The 26,717-nt window shown below is 38.3% G+C and overlaps 1 protein-coding gene across 4 annotated transcripts in view; it reads right to left on the reverse strand.

Moving 5' to 3' along the window:
* Positions 1-26,717, reverse strand: part of LOC106871258 (uncharacterized) — a 187,560-nt gene that overhangs the window by 16,796 nt on the left and 144,047 nt on the right. For 2 of the 4 annotated variants that reach the window (XM_089341108.1, XM_089341107.1), the window contains 11 exons: positions 23,756-23,867; positions 17,778-17,912; positions 15,274-15,336; positions 13,375-13,465; positions 9,248-9,423; positions 7,808-7,954; positions 7,058-7,118; positions 4,625-4,764; positions 3,745-3,830; positions 2,169-3,294; positions 166-410 (listed from right to left, as the gene is read on the reverse strand). In XM_089341108.1, the coding sequence (XP_089197234.1) occupies positions 166-410; positions 2,169-3,294; positions 3,745-3,830; positions 4,625-4,764; positions 7,058-7,118; positions 7,808-7,954; positions 9,248-9,423; positions 13,375-13,465; positions 15,274-15,336; positions 17,778-17,912; positions 23,756-23,867 (2,382 nt within the window). The remainder of the gene's footprint in view (positions 1-165; positions 411-2,168; positions 3,295-3,744; positions 3,831-4,624; positions 4,765-7,057; positions 7,119-7,807; positions 7,955-9,247; positions 9,424-13,374; positions 13,466-15,273; positions 15,337-17,777; positions 17,913-23,755; positions 23,868-26,717) is intronic. The other 2 variants (XM_052976699.2, XM_052976698.2) reach the window with 1 other exon arrangement.

Raw genomic sequence — 26,717 nt, forward strand, 5'->3', positions numbered from 1 at the left:
GTATGGCTATATGCATATGTTTATATATTATTTATATTATTATATATACATATGTATATATGCATATATATATATGTATATACATGTAAGAGAATGCAAACAAGTCCTTGAAAGCTACAAATCTAAGTTGCTGAAATGTGTGGTCTTCAGGTGGTGCTCACTTACTTATTGTTTTCATTCGCACACTGCCTCCTTCAATTTGAACCCCAAGGTCCAGTTCTTTAAAATCAACAGACGAGGTAGGGACCATATTCCTTGGTGACAAAATGGGGGTGCATACCTCTCGCCATTTCGTCCTCTCGAGTCGCGGCCTGTCTCGTTCAGAGCCAAGACTTGACGATCGCTGAACTGGTTGGATCTTTGTTTCACTAGGAGGCATGCCAAGAGTGGTTAAATCATGGCAGCTTGATCTGAAAGAGAGAAAGAGAGTGAAAATGAGAGAGAGAGAAATAGGAAACCAAAATGTTTTCTAATCTTTAATCCTTTACTTTAATCTTTAATCCTTTACTTTAACCTTTAATCCTTTACTTTAACCTTTTATCATTCAGATTGTTCTGTCAAACGCAATGCTTATTCATTCACATTATTTTCACTTAATCATGCATTATCTCAAAGCTTCAAGATTACCACAATGTGATCTTATATAGAATAGCATTGTAGCATAGGTGTGAGAAGCCAGATCTGGTCAGTGTAGACATAATACTTTGGCTGGATAAGGCCAGTTTAAATGCTAAAGGGTTAAACTGTCCATATCTGGCCAAGACATTCAACCTGGCCTCTCACACCTACCCTACAATATCATTCTAAAAATATACAATCACATCATCGAAATCTTGAAGCTATAAGATAAGACGTGATTAATTCAAAATAATGTGAATAAATAAGCATTGCTTTTGACAAAGTAATGTGAATGTGAGATGGCTGATGGTTTGTGGAGTCACCTTTAAAAATTTCATCTGTGTGTTATATGTCAATGGTAAGACAACCCAGCTTATCTATTCCTCCTCAGGTCATACCTGGAAATTGCAGGTCCATTTAAAAAATCATATAACCTTCAATGAACTGGCAAAAAAAGACTTTTTAGCCAATGTAATGTGGTGCTAGTACTGTGATATGAACCCTCAATCTCTCAGCCAGTAATCTAGTGTACTATCAACTCTTACAGCCAATCTGAAGTAAATTAATGTTCCTTTGGAAGTTAACAGACTTGGTTTTGAGAAACCACTAAAGCAGTCTCTAAGATGAAAAACTGAATTAACTAAACTAGGGTTTCATCCCAGAAGAACCAACCGTGCAAGTTAATATTTACAGACTTGTGATGACAAAATTATTTTACTGCCTGTTTCATCATTTTTGAAAGTAATTAAAACAAAAGCTGTGCATTTCAACAGCAATACAACAACAGGAAAGGTAAGAAGGGAAAGAAACATATCTCACACTGCATGTAAGGTAGCCTTGACACATACAGCTAGCAAGAATATCTATTATCTATAAGTAACAGATAGGTGAACTGAGTTACAGAGAATGAACTCTTTCATTACAATGTCTAACAGAATACACTATCCATGTACTTTATAATTAATCACTTAAATAATCAACAGTTTAGAAGGATTTAGTGAAACATTAATAATGCAGCCTGAGTACTGTATAGAACAAATTCATTACTATTATATTAGAACCTAACAAAAGGTTCTCACATAAAATTAAGACAAGGGGTCCTAATTTAAATATAAAAACTTTAAAATTAGAGTGTTTGTGTCATAAAACTGGGGGCAGCCACATGCGGGTTGGTATCAAAAGGGATATAGACCCCAGAGCTGTTTTAACAATTAAAATGCCTCCAAGCAAAGCAAAGCACAGAGGCCCTCTATATACCCAGTAATAGCATAAACAGATTAGCATTAGGGTCCTTAAGGATGTGTGACCTCTGGGCAGCTGCTTAGTGTGTTCATGTCTTAAGATAGGATTGAGAGATCCTTCAGAAAAACCCAAAGAATCACTTGCTTTGGATTTCAACTCAAGACTTATGGGCTACTGGTATGGTGTTATACTTTACTCCATCTCAGCTATTCATCTTTGAAAGAACAGCAAACAGAAAACAAGTGAAGAAGATAACATATAATAAAAGTACAAAAGAGAGAGAGAGAGAGAGAGTGGTGAGTGTGTACCTGTGTTTCTGTTCTAGCTCCTGAGTAGTTCTACGGACAGTGCCAACAGGAAAGTCAATATCCTCCATTTTGTACACCGCAGGAAAGCAACCTTCTTTATCAGCAGTTAGGTTTTCTTTGATACTCAAACTATTGAAGAATTCTTTCCCAAGAACATCATCACAAACACTTTGGGGCCGTTCGACAACTCTATGGAGTGCTCTGATGTCGAATTCATTCTCTCTTCCCATGGTAACTGCTTCATTTTCCTTGTTGACAGGAAATGTTGAAATTGTATGGGAAGATTTCAGAACGAGAGGAAACCTTGACATCCAGATTGTTTGTGAAGAATTAAAATCACTTTCCGAAGACTGACAAGCTTCACTTGCTGTAAGAGGAGATGAAACAGTAGCAGTGGGCAAAGAGTTCACGGCATCAGCAGCAAATGGAATGTCTTCATCAACAGGCTCAGTTTCACTTGGTGTTTTAGTATTGCTTTTGATACGCTCTTCCAAATTCCTCCATTGCTGACGTACAGTCCCTGGATTCCAGGGAATAGACTCTTTTACATATGGTTCAGGGACCTCTGAAGATTGGTCGGCAGTATCTGCTTTTGCTATTTGTTGCAGAGGGGCACCCTTAATGTCACTGGCCATCATCTTCAAACCTTTAGCAGACCCTCTCATACTGGATGAATTGCTATTGTTTTCACAATGGGAAGTCCTCTCGACATTGAGAGACCCAGAAACGTTGATATTAACACTTGTGCGATTTAAAGGAAGATTCTGATTCAGAATTGTTTGTGTGTTGCTAATGTCTGCCTGTATTAAGCCCTTAATATCATTCTCTAATGTCGGATCTTTATCATCAGGGTCTGTAGAGGACTCCCCAATGGAAAACGGCTGTGAACTTATCCAGCTGTTGTCTGCTTTAAACTTAGGTATCTGAAGATTTGCACAGTCGTAAGTGTTTGCTCTCACACGTACTACTTCACTCTCATTGTTGTCACTTCTATCATCGACACTGTCAGAAGTAAAACCATCAGAATCTCGTCGTGGTCGTATAGGCAAGAAATAATCATCCCTGTAGAAACCAGGAACATCCATATACTCTGAATTATCAAAATTCCGTTGCATATAGTCTAAGTCTGCAAAATGGAAAGGTCAAAATTATTAGTTTGTCATAGAAAGAAGAGTTAAACTGACAAATTGTGACTTTCATGCAGTTTCATTACAAACCTTTTTATTAACCAAGAAATTATAAAATAATCGGAACCTGATGCAGCTCCCCAGCTTACCAGTTTTGAATCAAACCATCCAACCCATATTAGATGATGATGATGACGACTATACTGGCACTCTGTCAGTTATGATGACAGAGTGTTCCAGTAGATCCAATCAGTGGAACAATCTGCTCATGAAAGTAATGTGCAAGTGGCTGAGCACTCCACAGACATGTACCTTTAATGTAGTTCTCATGGAGATTCAGCATGACATAGAATATGACAAGGCTGGCCCTTTGAATTCCAGGAGCTACTCATTTTTGCTAGCTGAGTGAACTGGAGCAACATAAAATAACAGACCAAAAGGGATCTCACCATTGTCAAAATGGCTGCTGGCAGCACCATTCCGAGTGTCACCTTCTTCACTTTTAGACTTGGTGTTAAACATATGACGCTTTTGACTGAAATGAAAAAGAAAAAAAACACAGAAAAAAAAAAGGTTAGCTTACAATCTTGTAACAACATCTTTAAACAGATAACAGTTAAGTAATAATAACATCATCAAGTATAACAATGAGCTTGAACTAACTTCAGCCACTTAACAACAAAGGGAACATGCTTGAAGTGCTTTTATTTAGCAGGAGATAAATCACAGCTGGTGAGACTACCAAAAGCCCATATGAGAGGTTCTCATAGTAACAATCACAATATTTTGTGTTCTAACGCATTTTAATGCAACAGTTTTTAAGTGATGATGAATATTACCTTTTGGTACCAATACTGCTTCTGTCATGAATAATTATTTTGTGGAAAACAAAATCTATTCAATAATTGTAGTGCTTCAATGAACTTTAATAATGAGAATTTGAACAGTGTTTTTGCTGCTGCCACCATCATCATTTTTATGTTTGCTTTTTCCATGTTGGTATGGGTTGGATGAGGCTTAATGAAGCAGTATTCCACAGCAAGATACTCTTCTCGTCACTGACCCTTATTTGTGTCTCAAGTAATATAACTTTGATCCCACTGGTCTTCACATGAAGCCAATGAAATTGCCAAGCTACAAAACGTATTTTTCACAAGAGGGAGGGAGGTAGAGGGGGAGAGGGGAAGGAGGAGGGGAGAGAGAAACATTAAAACATCTAATGTCAAACAAATCAGCATTGAACCAGCGATGCCAAACAAGCAGTGCCAGAATGGCTGTGGCAAAATGTCACACAACCCGGAAAGATAGAAACCAGAAGCTCTGACTTACCTTGCAGTGAGAATTCCATGATATTCCTTTAACTGAGTTATAAAAGCCTTGTTTGGTTTGATAACTCCTCTCTTTTCTTTCACAAAATCAAAGGCTTCCTTAAATGTACAGCAATCTTCTTTCATTTTGAAAGCAATGACCTGTTGTGAGAAACGGAACCTTGTATGCAATTGAGAGACTAACAGCAAAAAGGCTGCAGCTGGTCGGTGTCTGACATTAGAGGAGAGACCAGCACCAGCACATCTGCATCTGTAAAATACACTGAATCAGTGAGCTGGCAGAACTGTTAGCATGCTGGGCTTTGCCTTTCATCCTTTCAGGGTCGATAAAATAAATACTAGTTGAGTACTGGGGGGGTCAATGTAATTGACTTGCCCCTTCCTCAAAAATTGCTGGCTTTGTGCCAAAACTTGAAATCAATATTTCTAATAATAATATTGATGGAGAACTGAGTGAAATGTTTATAGCTTGAACCATTCCACACAAAGTTGCAGTTATTGATTCACAATGAACAACTTCCCAGGAGAAGTATGATATAATTAAAAAGTGTTTCTTTAATTACCAGCTCAAAATATTAGTTTCAGATTTTGGCACAAGGACAGCAATTTCAGGGAGTAGGGGAAAGTCAATTACATCGACCCCCACAGTACTCAACTGGTACTTATTTCATTGATGAAGGGCAAAGTTGACTTCAGCAGAACCTGAACTTGGAAGGTAAAGATGGACAAAGTGCCAAGAAGCATTCTGTCCAGTTTGCCACCTTAGTAACGAAAATAGGTTTAGCACAGTCACTGCAGCAAGATTGAACACCGACACCGGATGTTCAATGCTGCTGTCTCCCTATGTTTATACCGACAAGATCATCCAGACACCAACACCAGCTCAAAACATTACCATGAATGTTTGCCTGCAGAAGAATGAACTCTGCGGGATTGATTCATGCCAGATACATCTTAGAGTGTTACCCTTATATGGCAAGGTATTAAAGGACTCTTCTGAGTAATTGCATGGGTCTGTAGTTACGAAACTTGTTTTTCTCAATCACATGGTGCCACTGCATGGCACGTCAGATAAGTGTCTTTGACAAAGTGTCTTTGACAAAGTGTCTTCGATAAAGCCTTGTGAGCGGAACTGGTGACTTGTGTCTGAAACTGAAAAAAGTTCATCGTGTGTGTGTGCATGCACGCATGAGTGGGCATGTGTGTGCGTGTCATCTTGTCATTGTGTGATAGTTGTATATGAGAGTCACCATCATACAAGTCTTTCATTGCCAATCTTCTGATGACAGGAAAATATTACCTTGCTTGGAAACAGGTGACCCATGAAAAAACAATGATGATGATGATGATGGCATCAGAATTAGTCTCCACATGTCCACAGATGTTAACCAAATTCTTGTAGTTAAATTTTCTTTGTTATTGCACAAGAAAGTGCTGCATAGTTAAGATTATAATTTAAAATTTTATCAGAGACTGTTGTGCTGTTCTTCAGAGAAACAGCTTTAATCTGCTGCTGGTTAAACAAGATCTTTTGAGTGGATTTGGCAGGCAGAAACTGAAAGAAGCCTGCTGCATGCACCATATATGCATGTATAAATGAATGTGTATATACACATGTATATGTGTTTACATTTGCATTTCCAAAGACATGTGAAATAAAAGATTTCTTTCCCGTAAAGCAGATAATGGTTAAGAATAGGAAGGGCACCAGGTTGTAAAATGATGCCCTGATAAATATTCATGTAACTCATGCTAACATGGAAAAACGGATGTTAAAATATTTAAATCCCCACTTCATAATTGAGTGGTTAGCAATATGAAAGTAAAAAACATATGTTGTCACAATATCTTGTACTTCAATAAATGACATCTCTATATTACCATCTACACTGTAAGATGTCCTAGAATTTAAGGCAATTACTCCGAACAGCAAGAGCAGCTCTGCAAAAACTTCTGCAGCAGCTCAGCCAATGTTTTCCAGCTAAGAGAATTGTACAAGTGGTTGTGTAAGTGTGACTGTGTGGTAAGAAGCTTGCTTCCCAACCACATGGTTCCAGGTTCAAGTCCCACTGCATGGCACCATGGGCAAGTGTCTTCTACTATAGCCTTGGACTGACCAAAGCCTTGAGTGGATCTGGGAGACGGAAACTGAAAGAAGCCCATTATATACATGTGTGTGTGTGTGTCTTTGTGTCTGTGTTTGTCCCCCCCAATAATGCTTGACAACCAGTGTTGGTGTGTTTACACTTCCATAACTTAGCAGTTCGGCAAGAGTCTGACAGGAAAAGTACCAGGCTTAAAAAAAAAACAAAAAAAAAACAAGTACTGAGGTCAATTTATTTGACTAAAAATTCTTGCAGGCAATGCTCCAGCAAGGCCACAGTCTAATGAACTGAAACAAGTAAAAGGTGTTTGTTGAAAGACTTTTACTTACAGTTGAAGCAGATCGGCTGATGCCCATCTTGCAGTGAACAAGAACTTTACCATTGTCTTCCCTGGAAAAAAGTAAAAAAAACGTGTATATAATAATCCTTTCTACAAGCCTGAAATTTAGGGGGAAGGGGACTAGTCAATCATATTGAACCCAGTATTTCATTGATACTTAATTTATTGACCCCAAAAGGATGAAAGGCAAAGTCAACCATGACGGAATTTGAACTCAGAACATAGCAGCAGGTGAAATACCACTAAGCATTTCGTCCAGCGTGCTAATGATTCTGCCAGTTCACTGCCTTAAGCGTAAATGTAATAATAATGATTCCTCACACAGACACATATCTGCAAATACAGAAAGCAATGAGTTACACTTAAATATAAACCAAACTGTGGAATTTATTTTATCACACTGAGATATTAGTTTCAAATTTCTGCCAGCTCGCTGCCTTGAAACAAATATTGGTTTCAAATTTTGGTACAAGGCGAGCAATTTTAGGGAAGGGTAAATCGATTTAATTCATCCCAGTGTTCAACTGGTACTTATTTCATTCAGATTGAAAGGATGAAAGGTAAAGTCAACCTTGGTGGAATTTGAACTCAGATCCTAAAGACAGACAAAATGCTGCTAAGCATTTCGTCAAGCATGCTAACAATTCTGCCAGCTCGCTGCCTTAATAATAATAATAATAATAATAATAAGGAAGAAAGGGTTGTGACAAAAAATAAATTAACAAAGAAATAAACTTACTTTGTTTTCCTGATGAATTCATGCGTTCGCTTCCAGTGTTTCATGAGGTCTGTGAATTCATTATCAAACTCCCGCACATTCATATAAATAAATTTCTCAGGGAAGAAATTGTCTATTTCTCGAGAGATGTTGAGAATACTTGTAACACTGAAAAGAGACAAACAAACACGAAAATATATTTTTAAAAATGAAAATAAATTTTTGTCAAGTGATGGTGTTAAACAATTAGATTGCTTGTCACCCTAAACATGCTTTGATTTAACAAAGAGGAGGTTTCTAACTTTGAAAGGTTGAATAAAAACAGGAAAATTTGAATTGAATAGTTCTTTGAAACTTAATTTAGTACAAAGAAAAAAAAAAAGGAAAAAAAAAGATGATGATGGTCATTGTCATCATGAAACAACACCAATATATCACAAGCTGAGGGCTCTCTTCTATGTGGTTGCTCGATCTGCTAGAAATAATTACCAAACATTGTCCTCTCTAGCTCAGCAGATGTTTACCGGCAACAATTTAAGCGGAACATTAACAACATTAAGTTCACTGACCTTGGAGGATTTGCTGAGGTCATGAGCACTTCCTTTCCTCCAGATTCAGTAAGTTAAATAAAAAAAATAACAGCACAGGCATGGCTATGTGGTTGAGAAGCTTACTTCCCATGCATGTCGGCATGGGTTCAGTCCCACTGCGTGGTATCTCAGGCAAGGGTCTTCTATTATAGCCTTGGACCAACAAAAACCCTTGTGAGTGGATTTGGTAGATGGAAACTAGAAGAAGCCTGTTGCATGTATGCATCCATGTGAGTGTACCCATGTGTCAACATCATCATCATTTAACATCTACTGCTGGCATGGGTTGGATGGTTTGACATGGAGCTGGTTAGCAGGGAGCTGTCCTGACTCCAACTGTCTGTTGAGGCATGGTTTCTATGACTGGATGCCTTTCCTAATGCCAACCCCCTAACAGAGTGTGCAGAGTGCTTTTTATGTGCACAAATGTGTTTATACAGCAGTGGCATGGGTGCTTTTTAAGTGGCACCAGTACCTGACAGGACAGGTCTGTATGTGTGGAAGACAGCAATTTTACCTGGCTTGGCCCATCTTACCAAGTACAGCAAATTGCCACATCTCCCAGTCTCTTGTCATTTGATGATTGTAATTGAGCATCACCCTCATACATACGGGGCTGTTCATTTCCAGTCTTCCCAGAGAAACATGTCTGGTTATGGGGAAATAATATCTTGCTTGGAAACAAGGGTTACAGACAGGAAAGGCAACTATAGAAAATCTGCCTCAACCAATTTCATCTAAATGAAGCAAGCATGGAAAAGTGGATGTTAAATGATGATGACGATTAATAAGTGTTGGCAAATCACTAAAATAACAAGGAATCAGCTGCATAAAAAAAATTGAGAAAAGAAAAAAAAACCCTAAAACTTACCCATTTTCCTCTAATTCCTCATAGTTGGATGCATTCCACTCAGAGCCAAGGTAAAGATATGGGAATATTTCTGTTGGGGCATCCATCTGACGGAGTATGCGTATTGTTTCTGCATCGATAAAACTTTTGTAGTCTTTTAATGATCTATTGAATGACTCTTCCAGCATATTACGGAGCTAAAACAAACAAGTTAATTATTTAATAATAAATAACGCCGTGTAAAAGAAAAAAAATTTCTTGAATTTTTTTTTGTCTTTGGTCAGTAAATGTTATTTCCTATTTGCTTCTATCTAGAAATCAAAGAAAATGACTACAACCCTCTTCAAACTTTGCTTTTCTGAACTGGACATCGATGTTTTGAAGCTGACCTATTTTCCATTACATTTCAGACAGATTCAGCATTGAGTTGCTGAAGCAGAAATATTGTTATAACAAATATTCTGCTCAATACCACAGATCTGCCTGTCAGTTGTTGGATCTTAACCACTTGAGCATGTCCCTTAGTGGTTAACAATATGTGCATCTCTGATGATGAGCAGGAATAGTGGGCCAACATCAAAGTCATGCATTGAGAGGGATTCTTTGGGGTTTGAATAAATGTAACAAAATCAAAGTTTGAAGGAAATATTAGCCATTTTTCTTACTTTCTAGGGGTAAGCAAATAGGAAATAACAATTACTACCCAAGGACAAAAATCATGTTATACAGTGTAATCATCATTATTTCTGGATTCTTCATTTTAACAGAGATTTCACTGCAATTTCTTTGGGTCTGTGTTTGTCCCCCACTACAGCTTGACAATTGGTGTTGGTGTGTTTGTATTGCTATAACTTAGCAGTTTGGCAAAAGAGACCAATAGAATAAGTACCTGGCTTTTAAAAAAAATACTGAGGTTAATTCATTCAACTAAAAATTTTACAAGGTGGTGCCCCAGCATGGCCACAGTCTAATGAGTCAATGAGTAAAAAATAAAAGATGGGATGTAACTGGAATTGTCAGTCACTGATAATTCAATGAATGAGTTGTTCAGTTGTTTGAACTACTGAATATTCAAATTGATGAATCAGTTTGGGTAAATACTGGAATCTGAAGAAACTAGTGAATGTCTATGCCAAGAACATTTCCTGTAGGCATGGGTGTGTGGTAAGAAGAAGCTTACTTCTCAATCACATGGTTTTGGAATCAGTCCCACTGTGTAGCATCTTGGGCAAGTGTCTTCCACTATAGCCTCGGGGTGACCAAAGCCTTGTGAGTGGATTTGGTAGAAGGAAACTGAAAAATGTCCGTCATATGTGTGTGTGTGTGTGTGTGTGTGTGTGTGTGTGTGTGTGTGTGTGTAGGAAGGGCATCCAGCTGTAGAAACTCTGCCAGATCAGATTGGAGGCTGGTGCAGATGTTAAACGATGATGATGTTGATGATGATAGCAATGCCAGGTCCGCCCTACTGGCTCTGGTGCCAGTGGCACGTAAAAAGTACCAACCGATTGTGACCGATGTCAGTACCCTCTGACTGGCTCCTGTGCCAGTGGCATGTAAAAAGCACCATCCAAATGTGACCGTTGCCAGGCCCGCCTTACTGGGTCTTGTGCTGGTGGCACGTAAAAAGCACAGACTACACTCTCGGAGTGGTTGACATTAGGAAGGGCATCCAGCTGTAGAAACTCTGCCAGATCAGATAGGAGCCTGGTGCAGCCGCTGGCTCTCCAGAGCTCAGTCAAATTGTCCAACCCATGCCAGCATGGAAAATGGATGTTAATCAATGATGATGATGATATATATATATATATATATATATATATATATATATACACGTACATGTTGTGTGTGTGTGTATGTGTGTGTCTTTGCCCCCCTCTGCTGCTTGACAACCAGTATTGGTGTGTTTACATCCCTATAACTTAGCAGTTCGGCATTAGAGATTGATAGAATAAGTAATAGGCTTAAAAAAAAAGAAGTAGTGTGTGTGGTGTGGAGGTAATCCACTTGACTTTAAAATTCTTCACAGGTAGTGCCCCAACATAGCTGCAATCTAAGGACTGAAACAAGATAAAAGATATATACTAGCATTTATGATGCACATTTTTATTCTTAAATGCAACAAAAAACTAACATGCATCTAATGCAACTGTATTACAGATGCTATACTGAGCGTATGATGAAACATAACACTGACGATCAGCACAATTTGCTCAAAATCAGAAATCTGTTGGTCCTGTCATAGCGCTTAGAAGAAGGTATGGGTTCACTCCCCTGGTTGCAATATATATCAAGTACAGATTGCATCAATAACCAGTTGGAGGAGGCTCCTCCTAGGGTTAAGAACGGTACTAACATCAGTTCCTACAGAACAGCCATATTGAAGTGATGATAAACATTACTTCTCAGTATAGTTACTACTTTCATCGCTTATAAAAGTTTTTGTTTTCCACAAAATATACAAGTAAAGTAGGGGGTGCATCTTATATACTGGCAAATACAGTATATAAGGAGAGTTTGTAAAATGTCAATAAGATTAATTGTTGTAAGGAGAAAGAAGTCTAAACATGGTTGATCTCATTTCCCTTCAAAAGAGGATGGGGGGTGGGAACAAAAAAAAAAAAAAGGTAATGTTAGAGCTGGCAGGTGTCTGTGAATTGATACCTTAGAGGTTTTACTATATCAGCTTTTAAATTTACTCTTTCACTTGTTTCAGTTTATGGACTACGGCCATGCTGGGGCATCACCTTGAAGAGTTTTAGTCAGTCATATTGACCCTAGTGAGGATCCCCTTCTGTCATGAATGACCATGGAATTGTACCTTCTGAGGAACAATTCCAGGCAAGGTTATTTATGGAAGACCAACAGTGACCCATGCATACCAGCTTCCCCATTCCACGTTATTATATGTACATAGGATAAAGAACCCCTTCAGTCATGAGTGACCATGGGATTGTGCCTAGAAAGTTCCCCTCCAGGACACAAGTCTGAGCAAGGCAGTTTTATGGAAGACCAGCAGTCACCCATGCATACCAGCCTCCCCTCTCCACACCACCAATGTTATACAAGGGTAAGGCTAAGGCTGATACAGCCTTCATACCAGTGACATTACAACTCATTTCTACAGATGAATGAACTGGAGCAATGTGAAATAAAGTGTCTTGTTCAAGAACACACACAGCCTGGACCAAGAATCAAACTCACTACCTCATTATTGTGAGTCTGACACTCTAGCCACTGAGCCATGCACCTTCACAATTGACCCTAGTACTTACTTTTTAAATCTTGCATTTGTTTTAGTGATCTCTATTTGATAAGTTACATCTTTTCAAAGGATATCAATACAAAGACACATACAAACAAGTACATGCACATACATGCACATGTACACACACACAACTTCCTTTCTTAAAAATAAGTACACACTGGCTGGAACATCTTGGATTATTGATTTGCTCAACCAGCCCCAACATGATTAAACAACACCACCAACAAAAGTCAATTGGATTAGGTAATGAAGAAACTTCTACATGATGGCACAACCTGCAAGAAATAAAAACAAAATCTCCCTCAAACTACACCCTATTGTATTTATCTAAAAAAATAAAAACAGCAACAAAAAAAACAACAAACATTGCTTAATGTAGTCTAGACTGCATCATGTCCAGGAAAAAAAGATGAACAAGACTCTTTTGTGGTTAGAATACCTTCGATCATGTGTTTGTTCATTCAGGGTTGACTTGGGGCATTTTTATCTATGGACTCCTTTGATTACTATTTTACTCTGCTGGATTCCCACAGTCATTCGATGTTTAAAAACTAGTTTTATAGAAACTTCTTCCAAAATTCTTATTTTGTTTTTCACACATTCACTTTATATAACTATATAAAACAAGTAAGAAACCTAGCTGTTTCTCACAGTAAATACATAAAAACAAAATTTTTTCATGGACCCTTAATATACAACAGTGTGTACCCAATTTGTTTTGCTTGTGTGGACCCCAACATTTTATATGGACCCCAATTGAGGACCACTGAGCTAAACTAACACCACCACTATGAATAATTATTTCACAGGTTTTCTTCATTTTACACCCCCCTACACAAAGCAGTCCATAATTTGTGCATAGACTTTCAAATCTGGGTCTTACCTCTTTACAGGTTGTCTCTTCTAGATCCTTTGACATCATTATTTCTTTCAACTTGACACTGATCTTGGTCTTCATGCCATTTGGGTCAAGTCTACAACAGAAATGAATGACAGACATTTTGATTGATAGATTGAACAATGATGGAGATGTGGATTCTACAAGCGGCAGACGGTTCTATTTTAACAAAATAATTGGGTTTGTTTGTAAAAGGGTTAAATTAAATTTGTTCATCTGTCATGTTTGTAAAAGCATTCATTCAATTATGTTTGTATATAACAACAATAATGAAATGAATCTGAGAAAAAATTATAATTTGATCTTGAGTTAAAGGGGGAGCAACACAGATATGTGACCCTGTAGACTGAACAGTTGAATGTTCAGCAATTAAACCAACTTTTCTTATCCGACTCAGTTTACTGAACAAAGAAGAGGATTAAAAATAAAACCCATCAAAGGGAAGAAGAACTCACTAAGAAGCCATGGCCACCAGGTTAGCTAGTTATTGAAACAAGAAAATTGCCACAAAGTTGCATGATAGTAGTGTTAGATATGGCATGCAGACCATCATATAACTTGTCTGACATGTGCATTGCATTTTTATTCTTCTCTTGTTTTACAAATCCAGTGTCACATGCACATTGTGTGTTCATCCTTCTCTTTCAGGTTCCTAGTCAAATCTGTTTACAGATCACAACCACCTCATGAACCTGCGGTTGTGAAGAGTGCTTCATGCTCCGATGGTTATGAAAAGATACACATTGTTGTGTATCTACAGCCTCTTTAGGCTATGGTTTAAAGAACATAACGCATCATCATCATTTAGCATCCACTTTCCATGCTGGCATGGGTTGGATGGTATAATCAGAGCTGGCAAGCAGAAGAGCTGCACCCGATTCCAGTCTGATTTAGCTTGGCTTCTTCAGCTGGATGCCCTCCCTAACGCCAGCTACTTTACAGAGTGTGCTGGGTGCTTTTTACGTGGCACTAATATTTCTGATATATATATATATTTGTGTGTATATATATATATATGTGTGTATATATATATATATATATATATATATCTATATCAGTAATGTAACACAGCTAATTTGCTGTGGTAATGAATCAAGACAATCAGATATGATAATGGAACTATATTTTAAATTTGCACTATTTATTAGCAGTGCTACCAGGAATATGAAACAAGAATATTTGGTTCCTCTTGGCTGAGAGTTTGATTTGTTTTTGGCCAGTTCCTATGAGTTCATCATCATCATCAACATTTAACATCCATTTTCTATGCTGGCATGTGTTGGACAGCTTGACAGGAACTGGCAAGGCCAGGGGCTGCACCAGGTTCCATAGTCTTTCAAACAGCTGGATGCCCTTCCTAACACCAACCACTTTACAGAGTGTACTGAGAGTTTACTGCCATGAGTAACAGTTGCAGCAATATTGTAGTGGAATGTCTTGCTGGGCTACTGTAGAGGATTCAGCTTTCCACATAGGTTCAGTACGCTTCATCACAGAAGCAAATTGGGAAACTGAGCAAGGACCTATCATGACAGCCACACCATCCTCCAATATGGCTGGTCTCATATGTTCAGTTGTGCACACTTCAAGATATTGGTTTATAATATACACCTACTCAACTACCACAGTTGTGTGTGTGTGTGAGAGAGAGAGAGATCTTAAGTAGTTTACTGGAAAGGTGTGAATCTACAGATATATAGCAAAAACAGATGTTACTAGATATGAAATGACAGAAGACAGAGAAATAACTGACAAAAAGTTCAGAACAGGATGGAGAGATGAGAAAGACAAGCAGACATGTAGCATAGTATGCTGGAAGAGAGAATAGAGCAGAGCAGGATGGAGAGATGGAAATGACAAAACTGAAAGCTAGGAGTAACTTACTCAGGCTTCTCTGTTGAATAAGGTGAGTCAGCTGCAAAGGATTCAATGTCATCCATTTTGTTCCTGTAGGGGAAAACAGTGGGAAGAACTTTATGACAATCAAGGGATAAACATTTCACCAAAAATCCCCAATAATAATAAAAATAAATAGATATATACAATACAAAATAGCTCAACTATGGATAACGAAGAAGGTGAAGACCGTGCCAATTATTGTTGGGTCCTTGGGAACAGTATCAGAAGGCGTCAAGAGGAATATAAAGGAAATTGGAATAAAGTGCCCAATAGAACTGTTACAAAAGGTCTGCCTCCTTCACACGACCAGAATAATCAGGACGGTATTAGACAGTTAAAAAGAATAGATAGCATGGGACCATAAGCTGCAGGCAGCAAGCCTGCTATGCATGCAAAACTCCAAAAATTCCAACAAAACCAGAGTTGTTAATAATAATAATAATAACAACAATAGAGCGCAAACCTCCACCAACGCAACACCAACATCCTGTCAATGATTAACCAGAGATGTTTTTTAAAATGAGAATATCTGAAATAAATTGACTGCTCTCACAAACGAGAATACTAAAAATGAATCTGATTGCTCCCAATGGAAAAATAATCCATATATCTTGTCCGGTACATGATCGATCCAAATGGGAATCATGGAATGTGCAGGCTGTGTTTGTAATGCTGTGTGTGTCACCTGGGTAATGAAAATATTTGCAGGACTTGAATGCACACATGTTGATAAGTCTTCAGGAGTTACTATGTAAAAGTTTTGGAAACACTCATTGAAATATAACAGGAACTTTGGTAGAGAAACATAATTGAACATAAAAATTATAATCGCAATGAAATGCATATTGTATCGTGGTCTTAAATTCCGGTCTTCCTTTAGTAATCCTCTGGTTTTAGATTTATGTAAAGAATTATGTATACATGTAAGTATACTGTAAAGTGTTAAAATGTATGTATAATCTCCTAATATAATAATGAGCGTTGTTTTTTTTATATATTTGTATATAAATATATATATATATTTGTATATATATCATCATCATCATCATCATCATCGTTTAACGTCCGCCTTCCATGCTAGCATGGGTTGGACGATTTGACTGAGGACTGGTGCAACCGGATGGCTACACCAGGCTCCAATCTAATTTGGCAGAGTTTCTACAGCTGGATGCCCTTCCTAATGCCAACCACTCAGAGAGTGTAGTGGGTGCATTTACGTGTCACCTGCACGAAAACGGCCACACTCGAAATGGTGTCTTTTATGTGCCACCCGCACAATATACATACATATATATATATATATATATATATATATATATATATATATATATATATATATATATAAGTCTAAGTTTTGAATTGCTATTTACAAACAAACAACAACACATTACTGACAGACGTATCTTCCTAAATTTCACTTCAATCCGTACAGGCTTGTGTTTTCCTGTTGCAATGGGACTGAACCTGGAACTATGTAGTTGGAAAACAAACTTCTTACCACACAGCCATGGCTGCAAGCAGGTCTTTTACTTTTTTTTAAATCATTTAGTCAGGTAGAAAAACAGTGCTAATGTTCCTTTCCAGGACTCAGAAACTGTAGAGTGGTGGAAAGTATCCTCAAACTGGAGACCTAGGTGGACCAAATGCTTGCAAAAGAGTGGACTCCACCAAAGTTGCCCAAGGGCAAGGCAGTGGTGTTAGAAAGATCAGGTGACAGATTAGATAGAAGTGAACAATAAAGACATACAAGATTTTTGTAAAAGATTTCAATCACATAAATAGATCTTCATTAACAGTAACATGGTTCACCCTTTACAAAAACACCAAACCAGTTTCCATGACAAAATCAAGACAGTATACGGCCAACAGGTTACAAAAACTATGTAGTCTAACAACATAGAAGCAGATATCAAAGGTCATAGATAGAATTGTTAATATATGTTGCAGATCAAGAAACATCCATCATACACACAAGACATAGTTATGCAGTCAAGCAATAACAAGATAGAAACAATTAGGTGGTGAGAAAGAGGCCATGTAAGTCAACGACTACATGAGTTTGTTTAAAAACAGGAGACAACTCCAGACAGCAAAAGCTACTCTTTGCCAAAGGCATCTAATAAGGCCAGGAGTTGTTTCCCATAATTGTCTAAATAATTCAAGAAAAAGGAGATAAGTGAAAGTGGTGGTGGTGCCATTAATAAATGGTTGGCAAAGACATTGAGGACAAAACAGGACGATACAATGGGGTATAATATGAAAGAATGTATGAAATGGAGAATAACAGTAACAAACAAACAATGAATAATTCCTAAAAAGGTATGAGACTCAGAGAGTTACCTATGGAAACACCACAAAGCTGTGGTCACAAGACATAATTATGCAAGTACCCTCTCCTCATTGTCCTTCTTCGGTCTACAGGTGCATGCTCTGTGAAGGCCCATTCACTCACATCATGAAAAAGAGAGATAAAGAAATCTATTACTTACCATTCCTTTATACATGAGAGATCAGACGTTATTCTGGCCTTGTAATATCCAACCCATGTGTGAGTGAGGCCTTTGGGGATGTAGTCGTGAACATTGGCTGTGTTGATAACTTTGTGTAAACTTTGCAGAGCTGACCTGGAACAAAACAGAGACAAGTTTAAAGACATCTATGGTGGTGAGTTACTGTCCTTTAAATGTATCCAGCTATTAGAATAAGACTATTAAGGGCCCCATTCAAAGACCCCTTCAGGTGAACTGTACGAAAAGATGTGATTTGAGTAAAGCTAACCTATAAGAATAAATGTGAAATTCTGTCTGTCCATCAAGGATCTCTGTATCTCAGTCAACATTTGCTCTACATAGACATATTATACCTTTTTGGGGATCAGGATAATATTGGGATTGAAAATCAGGCCCTCATTTGGTTCTTGAACATCCAGCATTGGGATCAGGTTTGGATGAGGATTAGTTAAATGCTAACAGTTGAAAATTCAGATTTTAAAAGAACTTGAAAAATTTGAGAACATACAAGCTTTTCATTTAAAATGAATTTAAAGTCATACCATATTGGTAGGGTACCAATAAATGCTTTATTATTATCGCTCCCTTTAGTTTTGGGTCACAGGCCTAATCAGCCCTCTGCAGGAGCTAGCTTAAAAGTCTGCACGGAGTGCAGCTTTTAAGCTAGTATAATATATAGCTAGTTAGAAAATCTCTATAAGAGATGAAATAACTATTCTGAGAAGTAATGTTTGTCGAGTGTTGGAAACAGAGGAAGCTCTGAATTGGATGCTGGCATTGTAGTGTGCCATCTCCAGTATTCAATCCTCAGAGGGAAGTTTGTGAAAAAGACATTGGAGTGGCAACAAACATTACTTCTCAATATAATATATGTTTTTAGGATGGCAAGCTGGCACAATCGCTAGCGCACTGGGCAAAACGCTTAGCATCATTTCATCCATCTTCAGGTTCTGAGTTCAAATTCTGGCACGGTTGACTTTGTCTTTCATCATTTGGGACCAATAAAATAAGTACCAGTTGAGTACTGGGGTTGATGCAATCAACTTGCCCTCTCCCAAAATTGCTGGCCTTGTGCTAAAATTTGAAATCAATATAATATATGTGTTCACATAAGAATGTAGAAACTTCAAGAGATATGAAGTTATATTTCTAATGGCAAAACTAGAGGTAGAGAAAGCTATAAATAACGGTCTCAAATTTTGGCACAAGGCCAGCAATTTTGTAGAGAGCAGGTGTTAGTTAATTACATCAACCTCCAGTGCTCCACTGGTATTTATTTTATCAACCCCAAACGGAATGAAAGGCAAAGTCGACTTCAGCAGAATTTGAACTCAGAATATAAAGCATCAGAAGAAATGTGGCTAAATATTTTGTCTAATGCAATAATGATTCTGATAGCTTGCCAAATGTTTGCTGTTTACAGAAGACATGAAGATGTAGATGCGAGTACCATGAACAGCCTTCAAGGACTTTTTATCAATCCAAGAGTTTTCTTTTCACCTAATATTTTCCAGGCTGTTATCTATAGCTTTTATCTACTTTGAGTTTCATCAGTAAAAAAATAATTTGTGTGTGTGTGTGTGTGTGTGTGTCCACCCTTGTCTCAACAGCATGTGAGGTTGTAAATGAACATCACCATCACACACGTGGGGTCATTTACTTCAAGTTTTCCTTTGTAAAACATGTCTAGCCATGGGAAAGTATTAACTTACTTGGAAACAGGTGAGGGGTTGGTGACATGAAGGGCATCCTTCACGTCACAATAATTTGTCACAATAAATTCTAACGCATGGAAAAGTGGGTGTTAATGATGATCACACACACACACACACACACACATATAAGTGCAGGCATGGCAGTGTGTTAAGAAGCTTGCTTCCCAACCACATGGTTCTGGGTTCAGTCTCACTGCATGGCACCTTAGGCAAGTGTCTTCTACTATTGCCTCAGACCAACCAAAGCCTTGTGAGTGAATTTGGTAGACGGAAACTAAAACAAGCCTGGAAGGCTGTACAAGACTCTAGTCTGATTTGGCATGGCTTCAAAAGCTGGATGCCCTTTCGAATGCTAACCACTCCCAGGGTGTAATGGGTGCTTTTATGTGCCACCAGCACAGGTGTCATTTGGGAGACACCAGTATCTGCCATGACTATGATTTCATTTGGCTTCGTGGGTCTTCTTCTTAAGCACAGCATAATGTCAAAGGTCTCACTCATTTATCATTGTCTCTGTGAGGCCCAACACTTGAAAGGTGCTTTTCATGTGCCACCAGTATCAGCCACCTTGCCTCCATGAGGCCCAACGCTCGAAAGGTGCTTTTTACATGCCATATATACATATACATATATATATTGTATTATATTATACTAGATAATATGTCTTGGAGTAGGTGCAAACGTGGTTGCGTGGTAAGAAGTTTGCTTTCCAACCACATGGTTCAAAGTCCAGTCCCATTGTGTGGAACCTTGGGCAAGTGTTTTCTACTATAGCCTTGGGTTGACCAAAGCCTTGTGAGTGGATTTGGTTGATGGAAACTGAAAGAAACCCATTATATATCATCATTATCATTTAACGTCCATCTTCTATGCTGGCATGGGTGAGACAGTTTGACAGGAGCCAGCCAGGAAGAAGCCTGCACCAGACTTCTGTAACTGTTCTGGCATGGTTTTTACAGCTGGATACCCTTCATAACACAAACCACCCAGCAGAGTGGACTGAGTGCTTTTTAGGTGGAACCTGCACTGACAGGGTCACCAAGTAACTTGGAGGAGATGATCTTGTGTCAGATGATGAAAGGTTATAGTGAGACAGAAACAGGTGTCTTGCTGTAGAAGAGGTACAAGGTTACCCAGCCGGGGGGGGGGGAGGGAGATCAGGAATGAGGACAGAAACGAGTGTGCTGCCGTAAAGGAGATACATGGTTACCCAACTTGAGGGAAGAGCAAGAGAAGGAGAGAGAGTGTGGCAGACAGCAGGATAGAGATGGTGGCAAAGTGCCAAGTATACTCGTAAGAGATGGGGATCAGAATATAAATGGGGTTCGTAGGTCATAATATAAGAGGCAGGACATTGCCAAAGAAGCATGTTTCAAGAGTGGGGAGGGGAATGCAGTGAGTGGTGAAAACCTGGGGATATGGGGTGGGAGTATACAGAGAAACAGGGTAGTGAGGACAGGATTGAGGAGTGAGAGGTAAGCATAATGTATGATGGAGGAAATGTGAGGAAGAGATGTAGTTTGGTTTGTTGGGGTAGGGTGTGTGAAAAGTTTTCTTGTTAAGTGTGGGTGGGACACACAACGCTTCTAGAACTCAGTTTCGCTGACATGGGTGGGTCTGCTCAAGAACTTCATATCACCAGGCATCTCAGTCTATTGTCATTTCCTGTGTGAGGCCCAACACCCTGACATCGGTCCTAACCACTTCATCCCACGTCTTCCAGGGTCTCCCTCTTCCACAGGTCCCATTTACTTTCAGTGATCAGCACTTCTCTATGCACCTGTCCTCATTCATATGCATCACATGTCCAAACCAACATAGTCTTCTTTCTTGTATGCTACATTTGATCCCTCTTATGCTCAACTTTTCTCTCAATATATATATATTTATGTGTGTGTGTCACTGTGTCTGTGTATGCCCCTCCACCACTGCTTGACAACTGGTGTTGGTGTGTTTACATCCCTGTAACTTAGTGATTTGGCAGAGACCGATAGAATAAGTACTAAGCTTAACAAATAAATCCTGGGGTCAATTTGTTTGACTAAAAAACACTTCAAGGCACTGCTCCAGCATGGCTGCAGTCAAATGACTGAAACAAGTAAAAGAGAGAGAGAATAATGTTTATTTTAGGTTTGGTTAACTATAAAAACAATGTATGTATGTATGCATGTGTGTGTGTGTGTGTGTCTATGTATGGATGGATGGATGTAAAAGAAAAGAAAATTCTACTTTCCATGGGTGTCAGTGCCTAATGGAGTTGTAGAGGCTCTGCCGTGACCAACATGCTTGAAACCTGGTACGACCCATCCCTATCTAGGTCTAAGCAAAGATGATTTGAAAGAGAGAGAGAGAGAGGGAGGGAGAGAGAGAGGGAGAGAGAGAGAGAGAGGGAGGGAGAGAGAGAGGGAGAGAGAGAGAGAGAGAGAGAGAGAGCAAAAGTTGATCCCAGCACTTGGACAGGTACTTTATCAACTCCACAAGGATGGAGGACAAGGTTGACCCTGGCAGGATTTAAACTCTGCATACAAAGAATCAAAAAGAACACCAGAAAGTATTGTATTTTCTACTCTAACCACTCTGCCAACCCATTGCAGATATGGAGTTTCGGCTCCTTTTATTTGGTATCATTGATTCGATGCTGAGCTTCTTTGACATCAAATGTTTTATCTCCAGGACTTTCCAGTGTTGTTGAATTTTTCATTTTAGTCTTGTTGACAACTAACTTCTTATCACAACTACTAGACTTTTAAAACTTTCTGCTGCAGTTTAGGTAGATGATGGCTGGTGTAATATTGACAAAATATGGAAAAGAAAAAATATCTCATAATGGATTTCTGTACATCTTTGACAAAATAGAATGAACAGGGAATTAAAGTTTTGATGCTGTGAGGAGAAAATGGGGAAGGGACATGTTTGTAGCAACCAGGGTCTCTCTTTTACTCTTTTACTTGTTTCAGTCATTTGACTGTGGCCATGCTGGAGCACCACCTTTAGTCGAGCAGATCGACTCCAGGACTTATTCTTTAGAAGTCCAGTACTTATTCTATCGGTCTCTTTTTGCCGGACCGCTAAGTTACGGGGACGTAAACACACCAGCATCGGTTGTCAAGCGATGGTGGAGCGACAAACACAGACACACAAATATATACACATACATATATATACATATATATGACGAGCTTCTTTCAGCCTACCAAATCCACTCATAAGGCTGTGGTCGGTCCAAGGCTATAGTAGAAGACACTTGCCCAAGGTGCTACACAGTGGGACTGAACCCAGAACCATGTGGTTGGTAAGCAAGCTACTTACCACACAGCAACTCCTAATATTTCTCTCTCTCTCTCTCTCTCTTTCTCTCCTTCTCAGTGTGTGTGTTGAGCATAAATCTCTTTATGTGTGTGGCGAGAGGGCAAGAGTTTATATTAGTCAAGTTTAAGCCTTTAGCATTCAGATTACTCAGACAAGTGTTAGAGCATCAAACTCACAATCATGAGGCAATGAGTTCGATTCCTGGACTGGGCTGTGTGTTGTGTCCTTGAGTAAGACATTTTATTTCATGTTGCTCTAATTCACTCAGCTGTTGAAATGAATTGTGACATCACTGGTGCCAAGCTTTATCAGCCTTTGCCTTTCCCTTGGATAACATCAGTGGCATGGAGAGGGGAGGCTGGTATGCCCAGGTGACTGCTGGTCTTCCATAAACAGCCTTGCCCGGACTTGTGCCTCAGAGAGTAACTTTCTAGGTGTAATTCCATGGTCATTCATGACCGAAGGGGGTCTTTACCCATTTTTATCCTATCTTGTAGCTTCAAAGTTTTGATGATGTGATTGCATATTTTTAGAATGACATTGTAAGGGAGGTGTGAGAGGTTGGATCAGGTCAGTTTTAGCATAAATCACATAGAATATTAGGGCTAGTTATGGCTGGACTAAATGCTAAAGGGTTAATTAATACATTTCAACATCTCTCTCTACATTACAATATTTCATTATCTTCTTTCTTTGTGAGCATTGATTTGTGAATGTGAGCATTGATGTGTGCTTCCAGTGTCAGATGGTACAGCTGTGATACAAAACCCATCACCAAAACAGGTTCAGTGCCTAGTCTACTGTGCCAGATCATCAGCTTTCACACAGCCATGCCCAGTCCTGATTTCTAACCCACTGCCTTGCCTTATTTTAATAGATATCTGGGTAAATAACTTGTGTTACAATGGAATTTGGAGCTCAAGTAAGAATTACTTTTTATCTTGGTACTTGTTGGTACATGAAACTGAAATTTCACAGGAATGAGTGCTTCTTGGAACTTCCATGTGCAGAGGATCTGGTTTTCTTTGCAGATCCAATTGAAGAACTGCAAGAGAAGTTTGAAAAACACAAGTGTTTGAAGGTGAAAATGTTGAAGCCAAGATGTTAATTAGCACTCATGACCTTCATGGATCAACAGGAAAGTGACCCCGTAGTAAGAAGACAAGCAAATAGTGATTGAGATTTAGAAAGTAAGTGAACCGCTGTGTGTGTGTGTGTATGTGTGCATGCGCGTGTATGAGTGAAGAAAAGATGTGATGAGACCTCCAAGAAACAAGTGTTAAAAAAATCCAGTTGGTGCAACAGCACAATCAGCAAATATATATATGCACAGCTGTGGCAGTGAGTTTGCTTCCCAACAACACTGCTTTGTATTCAGTTGCAGCATATAGCATTTTGGGAAAGTGTCATCTACTATAACCCTGGGCCTACCAAAGCCTTGTGAGTGGATCTAGCAAATGGGAACTGAAAGAAGTCTAATGCATATAAAGATATATATCACATATCTATCTATATATACACGCACACATATATATACACACACATATATATTTACATATATCCATATATACACACACATATTTACATATATGAGACATACACGTATATTTACATATATATATATATACACACACACACACACACACACACACACACACACATATATATTATGTATATATATATATATATATATATATATATATACAATTATATATACACACACATATATTCACATGTGTGAATTGTAAATGAGTGTCACCCCTATGCAAGCTGTGTCCTTTGTTTCTAATCTGTAAAAACCTGTTGAGTCATGGGGGAATATAACCTTACTTGGAAACAGGTGAGGGTTGACAATGGGAAAGGTATCCAGCTGTAGAAAATCTGCCTCAACGAATTCCATCTGATCCATGCAAGCATGGTAAAGTAGATGTTAAATGATGATGATGATGGTAGAATGATGGGATGAATTAGAAGAAAACAAGGCTATGTAGAGCAGGCAAAAAATATTTACCACCTGGCATTGGGATTCACTGAATTAATTACTTTAAAAACCCATGTAATTTGCACACCTGTGTAATTTACGCAGGTGATTTTTCAGGATAAAAATTGTTATGTAAAATTTGCACCCAAAAGTTTTCAGAATTGCCGATATGGCCAGGGCGAAAAGGTTTTCAGTTTAGTTATATTTAGCATAATTTCACTTACTTATGATTAGATTTTATTAAATTTTCATCAACTAAAAATAATTTCTGTTTAACAGGTATCACATTGAAAGCTATTAAATTACAAAGTGTTTGTGTTGTTTATAATAAACTTTATTTTACATTTTGTGCCCACAAGAGATTATGTCCGATCTTTAGCATACTCCTGTATGTCTTCTCAAATCACAAACACAGGAAAAGTTGTTGATAATTCTCATCAACAAAAACAAAGCTGATAAATACACACAAATGTTGCAAAATAAGTTTAATTACCAATAAACATCAGCTTGGATGACACTTTACTCAACCAACAGAGGGAGGTGACAAATCAAACTGATTATGTAAACAGAATTCTGATTGGTCAAAAGTGTCTCCTTGTCTCAAACTCTGATTTTCCACCTCTTCTTGCTGGAATGCGAAATTTTTTTCCCATGAGAGTTCCGGATCCCAGTTATGAACTCATTTGCATACAGCCAATCAGAGCTCAACTATCAAACTAATTTATGAGCACTTAGCAAGTGATGGGCGATAAGATAAGGTCACTTGGGTAAGGAATGACCATGCTTCTTTTCTCTTTTAATAATGTTTGTTGTTCTTGTTTCAACCATGGCTGCCTCTGCATAGTTATTTGTGTTGTTGTTTACTTTGTAAAACAGTAAGGGGAGAGAGTTGCTAGCACATCACCCCCTACCCACATTTTTCCCATCCACATCTTTACCAGACGGGGCCCTAACAAAATCTGATACTAGGTATAGATGCAAATCTATGTAATTGTCTCCTTCTAAAATCAGGTATAACTTGGCAATCGGTCGACTTACAACACCGCTCTTCATCTTGAATTTACTTGGTAGAGTGTGTTTGTTAACTTGACAACAAGGTCAAGGTGAGCTCTAATTGGCTGTATGCAAATGAGTTCATTAATAGGGTCCAGAACTCTCGTGGGAAAAAAATTTTGTTGCTGGAACCTTTGATATGGAGTATCGAAATTTTAATCTGTTTCACACTTATAAAATGTCAAGCAAACTTAAGAATTTGTCATTACCATTTTAGCTGGGAGACCAAACTGATAGTTTGGGAAACGCGCTAAAATAAACATTAAAAATCGAAAGGAGAAAATAAACAGTTTTGCAAGTTTAACTCAGTATTTATTGAACAAGAGAGGTGCGATATTTAAGAAGCGACTTGTTAGAATATACACATCTGTGAAGAGACATAAAGAAGAATAGCAAAAATCTATACCAAAAGAACTGGTAATACATACATTACAAATATTCTATGATAAGAGCATATGATTGCTGCATAATTCAACAAGAATGTGAAAAAACATTAAACATCGTATAAGGTAAAGGAAGGTTTCTGTAGGAATACTAAGACATATTCAATTAGTGAGTTTACATGCGCAAGGATGAATTATGATGTTGTCGGCATCAGATGCAGTAAAATATGGCCCAGGACTGTGATTATCAGCGTTAACGTCAAACTTCAAAAAGTAGTTAACCATTTAATGGTTTCAGTAAATTTATACACAAAAAGTAAGCATTATAACGTCCAGCATAAATAAGAGTCAACTTCATTATATTTTTTCTGTAAAAACCTATTCTGACACTAAATGAGTTAACTTCCTGTAAGAATGTTTACATTTGTACATCATTTTTCAACAAAAAAAAATTTCTAAAACAATTCTGGAAAGGATC

This window comes from Octopus bimaculoides, chromosome 24, assembly GCF_046866305.1.
Source record: "Octopus bimaculoides isolate indiv1 chromosome 24, ASM4686630v1, whole genome shotgun sequence".
In the NCBI taxonomy this organism is placed as follows: Eukaryota; Metazoa; Mollusca; class Cephalopoda; order Octopoda; family Octopodidae; genus Octopus; species Octopus bimaculoides.